This window comes from Hemiscyllium ocellatum, chromosome 3 (assembly GCF_020745735.1).
Source record: "Hemiscyllium ocellatum isolate sHemOce1 chromosome 3, sHemOce1.pat.X.cur, whole genome shotgun sequence".
Taxonomy (NCBI): domain Eukaryota; kingdom Metazoa; phylum Chordata; class Chondrichthyes; order Orectolobiformes; family Hemiscylliidae; genus Hemiscyllium; species Hemiscyllium ocellatum.
In genome coordinates, this window is record NC_083403.1 from 55,315,742 (window position 1) to 55,335,250 (window position 19,509).

General features: G+C 39.3%; 1 protein-coding gene across 1 annotated transcript in view; it reads right to left on the bottom strand.

Moving 5' to 3' along the window:
* The window catches only part of zgc:172323 (uncharacterized protein LOC564165 homolog), a 40,363-nt gene extending 24,573 nt beyond the window's left edge, over positions 1–15,790 (bottom strand). The window contains exons 1-3 of the mRNA XM_060820741.1: positions 15,564–15,790; positions 8,408–8,558; positions 2,109–2,258 (exon numbers count right to left, since the gene is read on the bottom strand). Of these exons, the coding sequence (XP_060676724.1) occupies positions 2,109–2,258; positions 8,408–8,558; positions 15,564–15,790 (528 nt within the window). The remainder of the gene's footprint in view (positions 1–2,108; positions 2,259–8,407; positions 8,559–15,563) is intronic.
* Positions 15,791–19,509: the final 3,719 nt, after the last annotated feature.

Genomic DNA, 19,509 nt, shown 5'->3' on the forward strand with positions numbered 1-19,509 from the left:
TCTATTTTTCCTGCATTGAGGACAACTAAGCTAAGAATGAACAAAGGGTAGAAAGCATAAATGGGAATGGATTATAGACCTTCCATTAGTAATGGTGGTGAGGGATGACATTAAACAGAAAACTAGATTTGCATATTGTGCTACAGTATTCTTGGTTGACTTTCATCTGAGTATAGACTGTACAAACCATGTTTTCATTAATCCTGGGTGGATGAATTCCTGCAGTGTATACAACATGGATTTTTAGATGACACAAAGTTTGACTGGGTGATTGAAACAACGAAAAGATCTTAGGTTACAGAAAGATATAGATGGATTGGTCAAATGTACAGATCAGTGGCAGATGAATTTAACTCTGAAAAGTGTGGAGGAAGTAACAAGACAGATTTATGCAATGAATGGCAAGACGCTAGGAAGCTCAGAAGTACAGTGGAACCTTGAGGTGCATGTCCACAGATCACTGAAGACATCAAGACATATAAACAGGGAATTACAGACCGATTAGCCTAACATCAATCGTAGAAAAATGGCCGGAGCCTGTTGTAAAAGATGTAATAGCAGGTCACATAAATACCAGTGGTGCTACACCAAACAAGAGTGGATTTATGAAATACAAACCATGTTTCACCAACCTTCTAGAATGTTTGAGGACATACCAGTAGAATAATTGAGAAACAACTAGCGTATTTAGATTTTCAAAAAGCTTTTGATAATGTCCAACATTAGAGATTATTGTGCAAAATCAAAACACATAGGTCTTGTGGTAATGTACTTGATGGATTGAGAATTGGTTAGCGGAGTACCAATTCAGCTAATCCTACTATAGGAAGATTAAATGTGTGGCTTTCAGAGTGAAGGTAGTGACAAGTGGGTTACCACTGGGATAGTAATTGGGCCCCAGCTGTTGACAATGAGAAGGGTGAGGAATCAAATATAATACAAAGAACAAATGAAATTACAGCACAGGAACAGGCCCTTAGGCCTTCCAAGCCTGCGCCGATCTGGATCCTCTATCTAAACCTGCCACCTATTTTCTAAAGATCTGTATCCCTTTGCTCCCTGCCCATTCATGTGTCTGTCTAGATACATCTTAAATGACGCTATTGTGCCCGCCTCTACCACCTCCACTGACAATGCGTTCCAGGCCCCCACCACCCTCTGTATAAAGAACTTTCCATGCATATCGCTCCTAAACCTTTTCCCTCTCACTTTGAACTCGTGATCCCTAGAAATGGAGCTCCACTCTCTGGGGAAAAAAAGCTTCTAGCTCTCCACCCTGTCTATATTTCTCATGATTTTGTAGACCTCAATCAGGTCCCCCCCAACCTCTATCTTTCTAATGAAAATAATCCTAATCTAATCAATCTCTCTCCATAGCTAGCATCCTCTATACTAGGCAACATCCTGGTGAACCTCCTCTGCGCCATCTCCAAAGCATCCACATCCTTTTGGTAATGTGGTGACCAGAACCATATGCAGTATTTCAAATGTGGCTGAACCAAAGTCCTACACAACTGTAACATGACCTGCCAACTCTTGCACTCAATACCCCATCCAATAAAGGAAAGCGTGTCATATGCCGTCTTGACCGCTTTACTGATCTGTGTCGCCACCTTCAGGGAACAATTTACCTGACCACCCATATCTCTCGGCACTTCAATTTTGCCCAGGACTTTTCCATTTACTGTATAGTTCGCTGTTGAATTGGATCTTCCAAAATGCATCACCTTGCATTTGCCCAGATTGAACTCAATCTGCCATTTCTCTGCCCATCTCTCCAATACACACACACACACACACACACACGTGGTCCTAGCACGGATCCCTATGAAACATTACTGATGAGACAAATTAAGGTGGGAATGTGAATGCTGTGGAGAATGCAAAGAGACTTCTAGGCAGTTTAAAATGGGTAAGTACATGGTAGATGTAGTATAATATGAATAAATGTGAACTTGTGCCTTTGATATGAAAAACAATGGTGGAGTATTTTTAAATGGTTATAGATTGGAAAATGTGGATGTACAAAGGCATCATAGTGGTTTAAATGTTGAAATAGATCATGAAATAATAATGTACTTGTTTCAAAGAACTGATTCATGTGTTACCCGCTGGACTTTCATTTGATCAGCTGTTCGGCGTAGATCTCTCAGTTGTGCTTCATACAGTGCCCTCAAGCCTTGTGGATGCAGACAGCGACTCTTCATGGCCTCAACCTCAGTCTCCAGAATTTGGTTGCCCTGTTCTAAATTCCGCACCTGCCATGCACACATTACAAAACAATCAAGAACCAAATCCAATGCGTGGGAATATTACAAGGTGTGATTTCAGCTTTTGTATTAATCCTAAAAAGACTCTGTAGTGCGTTATCTGAAATCTGATATGATATCTCAGAAACTGCTTGAAACAAATAGTTTCCAGATTGGGCAACTTGTTAGAGAGAGAAACAGACAACTTTTAAGGTCAATGACATGGCATCAGATGATCTATTGGAAATAGGTGGAGTAAGTGGATCAACTGTCAATGAATCAGCGATCATACTGTCAAAAAGCCAAGTTAACAATGGCAATCAGCTGGGAGCAATCAAAACGCAAAACTCTTCATTGCAGGAAAGTTCACTTTTGTCCCAGGTAAATTTGAATCAAAGACATGCAAGCATAGGTGTGGCAGAGAAAACTGACCGAACTGGACTGCCTTTAAAGGGAAATAGTTCAAGTACATTCACATAAGGGGGTATATTAGGGAACCAAGGCCAGAGTTGTTTGGAAGATAAGAATGAGAGAGGGTAACATGAGCTGGCCAGAGTTTATGTATGATGGAGATCAGCTTGGTGGTATAAGTGACAACCACATAGAATTTTGAAAACTTTCAAAGAGTTCTCCAACAGGCAATGGGCAAGAGGAGAAAAGACTAGCAGCTTACATAATAGAAAATCCAAACATCTTCTACAGGTATATAATAAAAAAAGGATCATAGGAGGAGGTATGGGTCTGTTGAGTTACCCTGAAAAGAGGATTTATTCATGGAGACAGAGGGTGGGGATAAGCGTTTTCATCTGCATTTACAAAGGAACAGAATGCTGTCAAAATCCTAGTGAAAGAACTTCTGAAGAGTCATATCAGACTCAAAATGTTTACTCCGCTTCTCTCACCACAGGTGCCACCAAGCTTGCTGAGTTTTCTATGTTTGTTTCACATTTCCAGCATCTGCCATAACGTAGAATGTAGAACGTAGAACATTACAGCACAGTACAGGCCCATACTTTGTTACATTATAGTATGTTGCTAAGGTCCTCATGAAATATATTGAATAGGCGAGCAATTTATAAAGTAGATGTGTTAGAAAGACTGATTGTACTTAAAACTGATACATCACCAGAATAAAGTAAGATGGAGCTCAGGTTACTGAGCAACGAGAGGGCAGACATTGCACTGCCACTGATTATAATCTCACAAACGTTTTTAAATACAGAATTCTGCCAGAGGACTTGAGAGTTGCTAATATTGTGCCACTGTTCAAAACATAGGGATAAACTCAAAATGACAGGTCTGTCAGGTTGATCTCAGTAGTGGGAAAGCATGAACAACTTATAATTCAAGACAAAATGAATAGTCATTGAGATACATATTAAGTAATTAATTAAATAAAGCCGATGTATATTTTAACTATTTTGAGTTTTCTTGATGAGGCTATGGAAGGTGTTGATGAAGGTACTATTGTTGATATAGTGTACATACAGAGTCATAGAGATATACAGTATAGAAACGGACCCTTCGATCCAACTTGTCAATACCCACCAGATATCCTATATAAGTCTAATCCCATTTGCCAGCATTTGGTCCATTTCCTTCTAAACCCTTCCTATTCATATACTCATCCATTAAATGTTGTAGTTGCACCAGCCTCCCATCAACTTATCTACCTCCTGATGCTGCATGGCTTGCTGTGTTCTTCCAGCCTCATGCCCATCTACTTTGGATTCCAGCATCTGCAGTTCTTTTGTCTCCACCACTTCCTCTGTCAGCTCATTCCATACACGCACCACCCTCTGCATGAACAGGTTGGCCCTCAAGTCTCAATTATATCTCTCCCCTCTCACCTTAAACTCATTTTAGACTTCTCCACCTCAGGTCTTGTCTATTTACTGTATAAATGCCCCTCATGATTTTATAAACCTCTATAAGGTCACCCCCTCAGCCTCCAACAATCCAGAGAAAATAGCCCCAACCTGTTCATCCTTTTCCTATAGATCAAACCCTCCAACCTTGGTAACATGCTTGTAAATCTTTTCTCAACCCTTTCAAGTTTCGCAAAATCCTTCTTTTATTAGGGAGACCAGAATTGCACGCAATAGTCTAAAAAGGCCAAACTAATGTCCTGTAGAGCCATAACATGACCTTTCAATGCCTATACTCAATGCACTGACCAATAAAGGCAAGAACACCAAACACTTTCTTCACTGTCATATCTACCTGCAACTCCACTTTCAAGGAACAATCAACCTACACTTCCAAGGCCTCTTTGTTCAGCAACACTTTCCAGGAGCTTACCATTAAGTGTATGAGTCCTGTACTGATTTGCCTTTCCAAAATGCAGCACCTCACATTTATCTAAATTAATATGTTAAAGCCTACAGAATAACATGGATAATAGCAGCTTAGGTACAAAGTTGACTAAATACTAGAAAAAAGATACTAGGAAAAGAGAATGTTTATTTTCATGCTGGAGGAGAGTTTTTACAGTAGGATTGCCCAGGGGTCTGTCCTAGGACCTTTGCTTTTCTAGATTTAGAACTAGGAGAAAGTGAGGACTGCAGATGCTGGAGATCAGAGTCAAGAGCGTGTTGCTGGAAAAGCACAGCAGGTCAGGCAACATCAGAGGAGCAAGAGAATCGACATAAGCCCTGATGCCTGGAACGTCGATTCTCCTGCTCCTTGAGTGCTACCTGACCTGCTGTGCTTTCCCAGCAACACATTCTAGATTTAGAACTAGGCTTACATGTTTCAAAATATTTCAAAATTGCTGATGACACCAAACTTGGAAAATGGTGAAGTGTGAACAGACAGGAATAGACTTCAAAAGGACCTGAAAGGGTTGGTGTTATGAGCAGGCACTTGAAACTTAATGTAACGAATGTGATGTGATACATTTTGGTAGGCAGAGTAAAGTAATTACAGAGGAGAAAGTGAGGTCTGCAGATGCTGGAGATCAGAGCTGAAAATGTGTTGCTGGAAAAGCGCAGCAGGTAAGGCAGCATCCAAGGAACAGGAAATTCGATGTTTCGGGCATAAGCCCTTCATCAGGAAGTAATTATAGACAACTGGTGGTGGCTTAACCTGAAGATTACCACATCTCAGGTGAGGGGAGATGTTGAGATGAAGAGTACTCCATGATTCTCTCAACCAGTGTGGGAATTGAGTCTACACTGTTAGAGTCACTCTGCATCGCAAACTAGCATTTCTAATAGGCCTGCAAAATAAAGCAATGCTGGGAATATATGTACACACATCATTGCAGGCGACAGGACTGAATGAAAAATTGGTTAAAAAGGCAATTGAGACCCTGAAATTTATAAATAGAGATGTAGAGTACAAAAGCAGGGATAGTATAGTGAACCATTATAAAAACAATATTTCAGCCTTAACTGGACTATTGCTTCTAATTCTATACATTGTGTTTTAGGGAGGAGGTAAAGGCATTGCAGAAGATGCAGAAAAAAATGACAAGATTGCTACCAGATGGCAAGACTTCAGTGAAATAGATAGATTTGAGAAACTGAAGTTCTTCTCAGAAACTACAGAATTTGACAGAGAAGTTCAAAATTGTGATAAGGAGAGTTCAGTCATTATGTTCCTGTTAGAGTGAAAGGAGGCTGGTAGGATTAGAGAACAATGGATAAATAAAGAAATTGAGATTCTAGTCAAGAATGAAAAAGACTCATGTTAGGTGTAGATGACTCAATTCAAATGAATGTCTTGAACAGTACAAAGACTGCAGGAGCAATCTTATGAGTGAGATCAGGAAGGCAAAGAGAGAGGATATAAAATAGCTTTGGCAAATAAGATTAAGGATAATCCAAAGAGATTCCACAGAGAGTACATTAAGAGGAAGGGAGCAACTGGAGAGAGATTAGGGCCTCTTAAAGGTCAAAGAGATCATCTATGTGTTGCCCCTCAGGAGATGAGAGAGCAATTACATTAATATTTAGCATCAGTTTTTACTCTGGAGAAAGAAATGGAGACTAGAGAACTCAAGGAAATAAATATTGAAGTGTTGATAACAGTCCACACTGCAGAAGAGAAAGTGCTGAGGTCTTAGAAATTATAAAGTTGGATAAATCTCTGGGAGCTGATCTAGTGTATCCCAAGACATTGTGGGATGTTAGAGATGAAATTGCAGGGTCTCTTGCCAAAATATTGCTATCACCTGTAACTATGGGTGAGTGCCAGATGACTGGAAAGTGACTAGTGTTATGCCTTTGTATAAGAAGTGATATAAGGAGAAGCCTGGGAACTATAGACTTGAGAGTCTGACTTCAGTGATAGGCAAGTTGTTGGAAGTGATTCTGAAAGATAGGATTTATGTGCATTTGGAGAGGCAAGGAACAATTAGGGATAGTCAGCATGGTTGTGTGCTAAGGAAATCATGACTCACAAACTTGATTGAGTTTTTTGAGAATGTAACCAAAAAGATTGATGAAGGCAGAGTGGTAGACATTATTTACTTGGACGTTCATAAAGCTTTCGACAAGGTTCTGCGTGTGGACTAATTAGTAAAGTTAGATTATATGGGTTTCAGGATAAGCTTGCCAACTGGATAAGAAAAAAATTGGCTTAACAGTAGGAGACAAAGTGACGGTAGACTGTTGTTTTTGGACTGGAGGTCTGTGACCAGCAGCGTTCCATAGCAATTGGTGCTGGATCTACTTTTGTCATTTACATAAATTATCTAGATGAGAATATAGAAGGCATGCTTAGTAAGTTTGTGGATAACACCAAATTTGGTGGCATAATGGACAGTGAAGAACGTTATTTAAGATTACAAAGAGATCTTGCTCAATTGGGTCAATGGGCTGAAAAGTGAAGCAGGTGGAATTTAAGTTGGATAAATTCAAATATTGTATTTTGGTAAAACAAACAAGGGCAGGTCATATAGAATTAGATGCAGGGCCTAGTAAAACAAATAGGCCCAGGGATTCAGTAGGTAATTTTTTGAAGTTTGTGTCACACATAGAAGTAGTTAGGGTGGTTAAGAAGGCACTTAGCATGCTTGCCTTCATTGCTCATACATTTGAGAATAGGAGTTGGAATGTTATGTTGCGGTTGTCCAGGATGTTGGTGAGGCCTCTTCTGGAGAATCGTGTCCTCATCCTAGTTTAGGAAGGATATTATTAAGCTGGAGAGAATTCAGAAGACATTTGCCAGATTCTTGCTGGGAATGGAGGGTTTGAGATATAGGGAGTGACTTGATAGGCTGGACATTTTTCACTGGAGCATAGAAGGTTCCCAGTGACCAGATAGAGGTTTACGAAATTGAGAGTGATGGAGATAAAGTGAATAGCAATTGTGTTTTTTTTTCCCTAGAGTGGAGGATTCCAAGACCAGGGAGCATATTTTTAAGGTGAGGAAAAAAGATTTTAAAAAGAAGGGCAATTTTTTTTTACACAGTGTGATTAGTCTGTGGAATGAACGTCCAGAGAAAGTAGTGGAAGTGGGTACATTTACAACGTTTAAACGACATATCAAAAAGTATATGAAAAGAAATGTTTGGAGGGATATGGGCCAAGTGCAGGTAGGTGGGATTAGTTTAGTTTGGGATAATGGTCGATGGACTGATTAGACTGAAGTGTCTGTTTCCGTATGACTCAATGACTCTAAAACTGATTATTAGACGGTTCTTGAATGACAGACAGGGGTAGAATTGCGACAGATACTAGAAATTTCAGCGTCTTTCGTTATTAGATATATTGAAAATAATCTCGAAATCAATCGTTTTGTCTTTATTTTATTCCTTTGGGGTTAATTTGCTTCCTATTCATGATACTTCCTTTGTATATTTAAAATACTGTAACCTTTCGAGGTCTATCCTTATGTTAAAATGTTCGCTTTTGTTACTGTATCCAAATTAGATGATCACGGATTCTGCTTGCTCTGTTATTCTCGCCAATTTTTAAATGTTGACTCGACCGACTTCGGCTTAGTGAAGAAACTGGTAGTTCTTGGAACCTGTACTATCAGCTTCAATGCTGCGGAATTTCTCGTTTGATCATTTTATTTCAACTGATAAGATTTACGATTAGATATGAATAACTGCCCATAATATTTAACTCTATATGTATTTAAGGATGGAGACTGCTATTCGGTTCATGAATTATGTCGCGGATGTTACCGCTTTAAGTGTTTCTTACTTTCTCAATGTAAGCAGCCAGCCTATCGTTGAGAAGAATCATCTCTTTCCTCTCGTTGGTTCGAGTGCTGAGGAATTGCTGACTGGTTGCAGAAGCGGCCTCCAGATCAAATGCAGGTTCTATCCCCGCTCCCAGGTAGATTGCACCCATTCTGAAACAGTGAAGAGTTCAGGACGTGAGCATTCAAACTGTCCCTTGGTAGAAAAAAAGAGGTTCCAAAATAAAATTGACCTTTAGTAAGTATGAGCGGCTACTGTTGAAATTGTCAAACCAGTTTTTCTCGAACGCTTGAGAAAATTGGACTGAACGCAATTTCTGCGTATCTTAACACAGCATGCACGTTTGAAATGGAAGGCTGGAGAAAGGTATTGGACAGGTAAAAAATGAGGTCTGCCGATGCTGGAGATCACAGTTGAAAATGTGTTGCTGGTTAAAGCACAGCAGGTTAGGCAGCATCCAAGGAATAGGAAATTCGACGTTTCGAAGCACATTTCTGATGAAGGGCTTATGCCCGAAACGTCGAATTTCCTATTCCTTGGATGCTGCCTAACCTGCTGTGCTTTAACCAGCAACACATTTTCAAAAGGTATTGGACAGACAATTCAACAGTGCTTCGCTCTACCTGTTCTGAGGAAGCTTTAAAATGTAACACTGCAAACTGTTAATGAGAACAATGTAATTGTGGCTACATAAAACCTACACTCCAGGCCATTGAAAACAAATACTGTATCTGCAGATCCTTAACATTAGCTTTTAGTGACAATCTACTCCCTGTGTGTTGATGTTAAGTATAAAGCACTGCTTGAAAAGAGTAGAACCATTCAAAAGCACTCATTTTCTTCGGAGATTGGGTACCTGAGCTACACTTGTACAAATCGGATCTGGTCTGCAGGAAGTAGAGTTAGATCGCATTCAGTGTTGTATCCATGCAATTATCTGAAACCATTTAAAAGTAAGCTATTATAAACATAACTTAAAGCTATTGTTCTTTCAACTGATCAGGTAACTGATGAAATAATAAACACGATCATTTTCATCAGAATGAAATTTCTGTGTAGCCGCGAAGATATCCAACTTTTACTCTACAACCACCTGATGAAGGAGCGGTGCTTCCAATTAAACCTGTTGGACTATAACCTGGTGTTGTGTGATATTTAAACTTTGTACACCCCAGTCCAACACCGGCATCTCCAAATCACAACTTTTACGTGTAAGTGTCACAGGCGATCCCGAGCCCTCTCCACTAATGTCAATGGATTGGACAATGTAAAACGGAGTCTTAAACATGGGTGCCGAGTTGCAAAGGTCCTCTAGTCTATGGATGTAAACGTAGAAGATTATATTTCGCGTTACTGCTGTTTAGATCTTGCAAATGTAATCTTCCACCGTGAAGAGTGCTCGAATCGCATTACATTCTGAAATACTTAGTGGTGGACGATGTCATGTCCCAGTCATTGGTGACAATAAAGATAGTTAATTATTCAGTTCATAGCTTGTCGAACTGATAATTCCCTCAACGTTTCCTCACTTTCACTAGACCAATAGCAATAATGAGTAAACTTCAGAAAGTAAAAGCAAAAGCTACATAATTTGACTCCCATTGCGCATGGATGTGTCAGCGCTGCCAATGGGTTGATGACACTGGCATTTCTTCACGCCTTACAGACAATTCTAGCGTAGCTGAGACAGGGGAGCGCACAGTTGCAAAGGATCACCCCGGTGTGAGCTAGGGTCGTGCACGTAGATGTGACATTTCGAGTAGCTGTCAGGTTCTCGATCCATATAAGATTTACACCTCATACAAATTCACGCCATTCTTTTTGGAATAATCGGAAGGCCTCAATCTCACAGAATACCGCTCTTTCTGTTTAAAAAAAAACTAAACACAGCAGAGGAAGAAGGGCAAAAAAAAACGAATTGACCCTTCAAAATTATCCTTCAAAGTGTTTGTTTGAAAACAAAAGAAAAACTTTCTGGAACAGGATTAATCAAGTGGTCACCGTGCAATATCATACAACAGTGCCTTGGCGCCTTTCTGCTACTTGTGCATTTCATCCGCTCTCTTCGCTATCCGCTTAACTTTCATTTAGCTGTTTAATCGTGGTTTAATCATTTCGATTTTTAACAGTGTGAGAACACGCAACCCCATTTAACCTCTCCTGGCCTGACGCTTTCACTGAGACAAGCTGCGAAAAGCCACGAACCTGTAGTTGTTTGTATGCAATCTATCGCCAGAGTCGTTTTGACATGGAAAATAGATGAGCGCTGATAATAATGAAACTTAAAAAAATGCGTTCTCTTTTATTCACAGATCCATCCCTTCACTGACCATGCCTACGCCCACACCAGTCACTGCCAGGGTCCTGCTCACAAATAAGCTGTACCTATGATTTAATCAAATTCGTACTTCGCTGAACTAACTTGACTGCGGAGAGAGTTAACACCCAGTGAAGTCAGTCTAGTCGATCTTTACGTACTGACAGTGAATTAGTAGCACAACACGTTCCAGGGTGCAACATTTCAGAAATGACACTGAGCGCTGATTCAATTCTCCTTTCCCTCCCATTCCAAACTAAATAAACAACAGGGTCTTTGTCCGAATTCTCCTCTAGGCTGATATCAGCCGGAGGTTTTGATTGCAACTCGTTGGTGTTAGAGAAAAAATAGGATAGCAGAGGACAGCAAGGACCTGCAGCAAACCCCAGCAACCCAGTAGCTGCAGTCACAAACAGGCATGTAGGGAATGATGCAAAACCTGTTCGAGAATGTGAAATTGTAGAATGTAACGCTTATTGAAAGCCTGAGCACACTTCTTTATCTTTCCCCATCTTCCCTGAATGGCGCAGTCTACTTACTCCGCCTCAACACAACAGTATATAAAATGAATGGGTTTAACTAATTCTACATCGATTGCAGTGGAGAGAAACCGGAGCTAATATTGTTGATACGTTATTGAAGAGTTATTTATTCTTCCCGTTGTCACTATGTAGAATTTTTGATAAGTAAACTGCGCTATCACATAAATTCTCAGCTCCCCAAGCTTTTGATGCTGGAGTCAGTGGATCGATGTGGTTCTAGATGTAACGCTGATGGAGGAAGGAGACGGAACAAAAAAATGATCCAAATCGACATTCCAATTGTACATTTAAAGGAAAACATACCCTAACGGTCAATAAAGAGACAATAGACCAGACTCTTCACTGAAAATGTGACGTTAAACCAGGTTGAACTCCAATAGAATCTCGATTGTAATGCATTTTTCATTTAAAACCAATATAATGCAGTTGCTTTCGATTGACGATTGAAACTAAAATGAACCCAGCCCAACTCATTTAACGCTATATCGCCATTCAAAGTCAAGCTCAAATGGATATCATACAAAACCGTAATAGTAAAGGTTATTTACACTAGCATTCATTAAATAAAATGCAATTACATACCAAGTACTCGCGAAAATAACTCGCTTGCAATCTCTATAAATACAATGCATGCATTCTTTTCATATCAAAGGACTGCTTTTTACCTAAAAGTTGTATCAGTGATAGCGAAAGAGACGAGCAGACGGAAATAAATAGTGTTTTAAAGATAGTCAAAGGTTAATGTAGGCTTCATGGGGTCAAACGGTTCTACTGAACTGTATTTATACAAATAATACATAGGCCACGATAAATTATAATTGCTGCATTAGACTTGAAGTAATGGATAGAACGTTGTGTTTAAAAAAAAACCCAGAAATTGCTGGAAAAGCTCAACAGGTCCATCAGCATGTGTGGAGAGAAATCAGAGTTAACGTTTCGGGTCAAGTCACCCTTCCTCAGAAGGTTCTTTAGTGATTGCGGACGTTATATTGTTCATAATGACAACACATCGGGCACTACCGGGAAACTACTACGTTATTTTGGGTTTGCTCTATTGGTTTGGTGATATTCCTGAACTAAATGTGTATATTAAATCCTTCGGGGGTCACATTCGAAAAGATCGGTTCCTCAAACGATTTTAGAGATTAAAACAAACATTCGACTAAAGTTGCCAGGGTTTTCGTTGGTAAATGTACCCACGTCACAAATCAGGGACAATGGCTGTGTGACATTGAATTATGTTTAACAACGACAAACCAGCTCGCTGCATTTCACTTGTGTGCACTCCTTTCGAGTTCAGGAGACTACAGTATATGGAACGACCTTCTGCGTATCTGAAAGTAATAGACCCCACCCTCCCATTCAATCCTAAAAGGATGTAGCAGAGAGAGAGAAAAAATCTCTTGATGAAGTGAAAGATGCAAATGACTCAATAACAAATCGACAGCACCGCTAGGATCACTTCTAATTCAGGTTGGAGCTTCCTGGAGTTATTCCTAGATTTTCCCTTTCAAAGCATACTTAATTGCTATCAGATGTTCGCTGTGACTCATATGCTCTATCAATTGTCTTCTAATTCGATATCGCAATCAATTTCGAGGGTTCTTAATAATGTCCCTCATATTCTAACATGGATCATTCCACTAAAAATGCATACGTCTGTAATGTTGAGGCATTGTTTCTGATACATTCAAATATAGGTATCGTTTTTCACAAGGCCGTGCAATACCAAAGGAACAGTTGGAAGAGGAAACTATTCCCTCTTTCGCCTTTTAATTAGATTATGGTTGATCTATAGTCCAGCTCCGTTTTCCTGCCTTACTCCAGGGCTCTGGTACCTGTAACTTAGAAAAACCTATTGGTCTTAGTTTTATGGGTTTCACGTGACCTAAGCATGCACATCCATATGATGATTGTATTGTGTGTAGGGGAGGGGGGAGGGGAGGGAGGAAGGATGCTTTTGCGAGGGTGGGGGTGATGTGTGTGTGTGTGTGTGTGTGTGTGTGAGAGAGAGATCCAGATTTGTACTTCCCCTTGGGTTAAACGTCTCTTTGAATTTCACAACAAAATAAAAGCTTTAAATTATAGGTTCTTATGTAGGTTTGAACAGTCCACTTAGCAATAACACTCCCTCCAAAGTCAGAAAATTTCTTGGTCCAAATTGCGCTCCAGAGATTTGAATAAGAAGTCCATGCTAACTGTGGAAGTGTTGTTTTGTCAATGGTGCTGATTTGTGGAAGAGAAGTCAAACTGATACTGCAGTTGTTCCAGAGGTATTTGGTAAATATCCCTCACCATTATTCTGATGAACGTCGACGTCCTTCTCCCCATTATACTGCCCAGTATTTATCACTCAACTAACACCACTATAACAGAGTAACCGGACATTGGCACATTGCTGTTTGTGTCAACATGCAAAGCACAAGTTAGTTGCCACATTTCCCCACGTTACAACCAGGCTTCCATTGCAAAGCAGTTCTAAAGTGTATTGAAGCATGCTAAGATTATAAAAGGCCATTCAAGTTTCTACTTCCTTAGTTATCCCGCCCACCCTGCTTTTTCTGGATTCGCCCATAAACTCTCCACCCCACTACCACCAGCAACTCTCCCACCCCAAGGGACACTAAGTACACTTAGTGTGCTTAATCTCTTGAACATTTTCAAATATTCAATTAGATCAAACCTATAGCCAGTAGGTCTAACGATTTCCACTTTATACTGACTCATTTCCACAGTTATCTTAACTGTACTTATTCCCTCTCCTTACTTCCAGGAAGCATTCAACTCAATTCTTTTGAGTTTTCCTCGTTTCTGTCATACCTTTTCTGATGCCATTTTCTGTTTGAGTCTTCCCATTTGTTTTCTTTTTTTTATTCATAACTTAGGATTCAGCTCTATCGTGGCTCACAGAACTTTAAACTGTGTCCATCCCATTCCCCAGACTTTTGTTCCACCACCTTCAATGGGATGCCACTAAACACACTGTCCTTTCTTCTCACAACGTTATAAGTTCTTGTCCGATTCTGGTCCATTCCTCTATGACACCCCTCTCTCCCCTTCCCCACCAAAAAATATAATTTCACTCCCTCAAACATCAAGCAGAGGGTGGTACGTGTATGGAATGAGCTGCCAGAAGATGTGGTGGAGGCTGGTACAATTGCGACATTTAAGAAGCATTTGGATGGGTATATGAATAGGAAGGGTTTGGAGGGATATGGGCCGGGTGCTGACAGGTGGGACTACATTGGGTTGGGATATCTGGTCGGCATGGACTGGTTGGACCGAAGGGTCTGTTTCCATGCTGTACATCTCTATTACTCTATGACTTTCACACGGAAGTAAAGGGTGGTGCAACACCTGCACTTTTCAGTGTCCTTGACCCTAAACAGTCCTTGCGGGCGAGAAAAGGATTTGTACTTCTAAAATACTTGATATTCTATATTTGCTGCTGCAAATGCGGTCCCTGCTATGTTGGGGTGACCACCAATGGTAACTTTGTCATCACTTTGCAGAACACTTCCATTCAACAGACAACCATGGCCATGTGCTTCTGGTCATCTGCCATTTTAATCCTCTATCTCCAAATCACTCCGGCTCCTCTACCTTCAGCCTCCTACACTATTCCATACACAGAATTGAGGATTATGGCCAGATACTTAACAATTTCTGCCCCCATTTTGAGATAGTGTTTGGAGGCAATAATTCAGCTTTCCTCTTTTCCAAGGCCTATCTTTTGTTTCTTTACTTGTCCCACTGTCGTCACATTTTGCCTGCATTATTATTCTTTTGTTATTAAGTTTCATCTACTTCGCATATCTTTCCTTTTTTTGTGTTACCTTTCTCTCACTGTACTAAATTTGACTTAAAACCCGGTTAGTGAGTTAATCGACCAGGAACATTAATTTTGTTTTTCTCTGTCTAACCTGCTGAATATCTCGAGAACTCCATGCTTTTACTCCAGCTGGCCACCATCTGCTGTATTTTGCTTTTGTCAAAATTCAAGGGAACTTTCTTCTTTGTTTAAACTTTGTTCCCTCGTTTAACTCTGGTGGATCTGCACATAACCTCCGTCTAGTGTTATGTATAGTGCAGCACCCAAATCTCAATGCAGCCAGCACTTTAGGTAGAATTTGATATCAACTCTGCAGTTAAACCACCTCATGACCGATCAAATTGAAGAGTTTTTTTTTGCAAGGCTCTATTTTCGTTTCATATCAAATTAAATAATTTAAATCTCTTTCACGATTCATTTGTTTTAAACAAGAATTCAAGGGGAAAAGTCAAACCCTGCACTTCACCTGGTGATGCGAGGTTCATATACAGCCGAGTTGGTCCTTCTGCCTGCCTGCATGCCTCCTCCCCCTACCAGCCGGCCAGTGATGCGGCTACAACTGGACGAGCGGGGTTGTGCTGGGCGGCGAGATGGAGATGAGCTTGACACCCGCACGCGGTACGAGGCGCTGCTGGTGCTGTTATCCTGAAAGTGGCGGCGGTAGGAGGACATCCTTTCCGGGCTGCGACTCATGTTGTTGGCTGCCTGGTTGACTGACCTTCCCTTCAGTTAGGCTGATCCTGTGCTACTTCCTCGAGCGGCAGTGGGACATTTTATATATCCTCTGAAATGCCAAATCAGCGTATGCTTTGAGATTGTTTGGAATTTTTTTTAACCTAAGATCAATTTGTAGGCGGGCCATCTCCCTTAATATTTGTCAAAGTCGTGTTAAGCGGCACAAAAGAATGCGCAATCTTAAAATAGAACGTTTAAGCAATTAGTCACTACATTGATGTAATCCCAATGGATGGGACTGAAGCATGGAAAGTGAAGCAAATGCACTTTACAACATAAATGTATTTAATTAGCTACAATGAAAAATCGTCTCAATACTTTTCCCCCTACTGAAGACTTAGTGTAAAAAAAAGTTTTAGTTTTTTTGAAGGATGTTTTTGTTAATTTATTTTCAAAATTCATCGCATTTCTGCTAGAATTATTTTGGATTAGACTTTAAGAATGTGTAATATCTCTGATAATATTTAGTATTAAACAATGTAATCAAATTAATGACATCTTAGTGGACACCTAATTAGCTTCCAAGATGGGGTTGCATTAACTGCATGAGCAAAAGTTTATTTCAATAATTCTGAATATGCAGGTTAGCAGAAACATATTATGGCTCACTATATTACTAACACACCCCTATCTAAATATAAGATTTTTAATAACTCAGATTTATGTTTCATGATACAATGTATCATGATAAGTAATTTGCTTAGTGATATAAATTGTTCCCTGATAAACTACCCAACACAGAGACTACACTGTAATTATGTTATTAGGTAGAAAGGTTACTTTACAGAATCTGTCTGGTGGACAAAAGCTGATTGGGTGGAATTTACTATTAATCCTGACTATGTTTGAAAAGGTTGGATATTCAGAAATGTGCATTTTATGAGATTCAGTTTGCAAAAGCTTATGTGATAATAAGAAAATCATATAACAATTCTATAGCTTTTCTTCAGCAAATGTTAATTGTAAGACCAAAAACAGTGCAAAATTTTAAAAGCTCAGTCATTACAAATGCATTTTCTAGTGCAAATAATATTTTTTGATGTGCTATTCTTGTAGTAACAGTCATTTAGATTCTGTACAGAGACTTGAGTCAGAGACATGAAGACTCTAAGATGGAACTGAAAGTAGAGGAGACCACCTGTAAAGGAAAGGATGAGATCATGGAAGTCTTAGGGATGGGCATCAAATACTAACTCAGCTTGTCATGACCACAAGCCATTAATGGATTAAAATAAAACTGGTAAGGATTTAAAATACAATGCATTAAGAGACATTGGAAAAATCAAGTTTATGAACTAGAACAAAACAGTGAAGATATGTATTTTAGCAGAGGTAAAGTAATGTTGTGATGTTGTGACAGTGGATGGAGTTTTGACAGTGCATCAAAGTTTTACAAAGCCTGATTGACTGCTCTGACACAGGTCTAAAATTGACAGTTAAGATATAATTTTATGGTTTCAATCTTCTCCATACGTAATTCTTTTTATTTATACTTTTTTTTTACTGTGGAGGGGACAAAGAGAAATAATCCATTAAACTAAAAAAACACAGAATATCCTTTATGCCTTTAAACTGGGCTATTTCAGTGTTACGAGTGGGACAGAAGGCTAACTAAAGGACTTTAAATGAGGAGGTATGAGGCGAAATGGATGGGTGAAGGAAATGATGAAATGTTTGAGGATTTTAGATTTGAAAGAGGAGTTAATGGACTAATTGAATGTAGGCATTTTGAGGAGGGGGGACTGAAGATGGCAGATTTGAAAGACAGTGAGAATGATAGTGTCTGAATGAAGGGACTCATTAACAATGTCAACAGTTATGGAGTTTGGAAAAAAAACTGACTGGTTACAGTTTGGGTACAGAGGAAATCAAAGGAATAATAGATCAGTGCTGTCGGGGAGGTAATGGTCTTGAAATAGAATGCATTAAGGATTGGGGCTAGATTCCGGGAGAGGGTAACTGGTGGATAACAAGAGCAAATGGGAAAAGAAAGGAAAAATGGCAAGAAAGATAACTCTGAAAGTCATCTCAATGCTGCAGAAAAGAAATCTAAAAATTATTTGTACATCATTTTGATGTGCAATGGTTGAGAAAAGGTTTGGGGAAAAGGTTAAGTGAGAGGTAGTGGGAACTCTGAGTTATGTTAATTGAAAATACAGCAGGGTTGTCGAGAACTTGCCCAAGGAAAGGGAATCACTTTGGCCATAAAATTGAGTAGCACAACATTGCTTCCAGCAATCCTACAAAGGCCTACTGAAGCTTCCCTTTTTCATGATTCCCTTCACCTGTGTGCTTGCAAAGATCTTGAATTGGCAATATCATTATATCAGCCTGATTGGCTAACAGGGCTACCTGTGCAGGCAGCGATTATGATTAAATCCTTAAACATCATGAAGTGAGGTAGCCCTGTTCTATTAATATGCAGTTACCGTGCAATCATCCAAAGAGGTTCATCTTGGTCATCTTTCAACAACACTTATAATAAATTTATCCTGTGCTAGTCTGCAATACCTACCAGCTTTGGACCAACAAATAAAAACACTTGAACATATAAGTTAATAGCAGAATTAGACAATTTGGCCTCTTGGAGTCTGTTCCACAATTGAACTACTGACAGAAGCAGGCTGCCAACAGGTTTTCCTCCCAACAATTCACCACACAAGGTTAGAGGGCCATCACTGAGACCTATGAAGTGACTTGCAACACTGTGGAGAATATCACTGATTTCCTCAAGGAAAATTGTAATTGCCTTGATCACTTAGGGAAACATCTTCCTTGAAAATTTAAGAAGCAAAGTGTACAAAAGTCATTTCAATAAATTTTCATTATACAACATTCATTAATGTTACTCATACAAGCAGATTGATTTCCCTTGACTGGTAAGAAGGTGGTCTGTATTTCAAATTTTCCTGAAAGCATTTCTCCTATGTTGTAGTCCTTATTTGCCTCAGTCACATGACAAGATTGCCCACAGAACTTCAAATAATGCTGTTGCATTGTGATGATTCATGGTGCAATGATGTTATCCAACAGTAATTTTCAACACAGCATATTCCCTAACTGAGACATACTTTCAGACAAACATCAACCATTGATTATCTTTATTTTCCTATAAAGAGAGAAAAAAAACTTGTCAGATTTCTTTGTTCATTTGGAACAGCAAGCAATTTCAGCTTAGAGTTTAAGAAACATATTGAAATAACTTAATTAAATTTAGCATATTTACTTGAAGTATGTGACTTATTGCCATAACATTTCTTTAACAAGGACAAAGTACTTTAGTATGTGAAAACAATTGTAGGAATTTGGAAATATAACAAAAATGCTGAAAACATGAAACAGATCAGGAGAGTACAGAATCATAAAATCATAGAATGGTTCTTGCACAGAAAGAGACCATTCAACTCATCATACCTATGCTGGCCCTTTAAAGAATCAATTCACCTTTTGCCAGTCACTCTTTCTCCATTTGTCACTGGCAAACCTTTTATTTTCAGGTAATGCGCAAATTCCTTTTTGTAAAAACCATGACCATTTTATTTTTGTGAAGTTAAAATTTGTAAACCACAAAGAAAAATACTGTTTTTAAAAGCATGGATTGACCAGATTTACCCAAAACAATTGTGTTAAACATAAATAAGCATAATTACTTAGGATGGAGGACAGAGTTAGCTGGA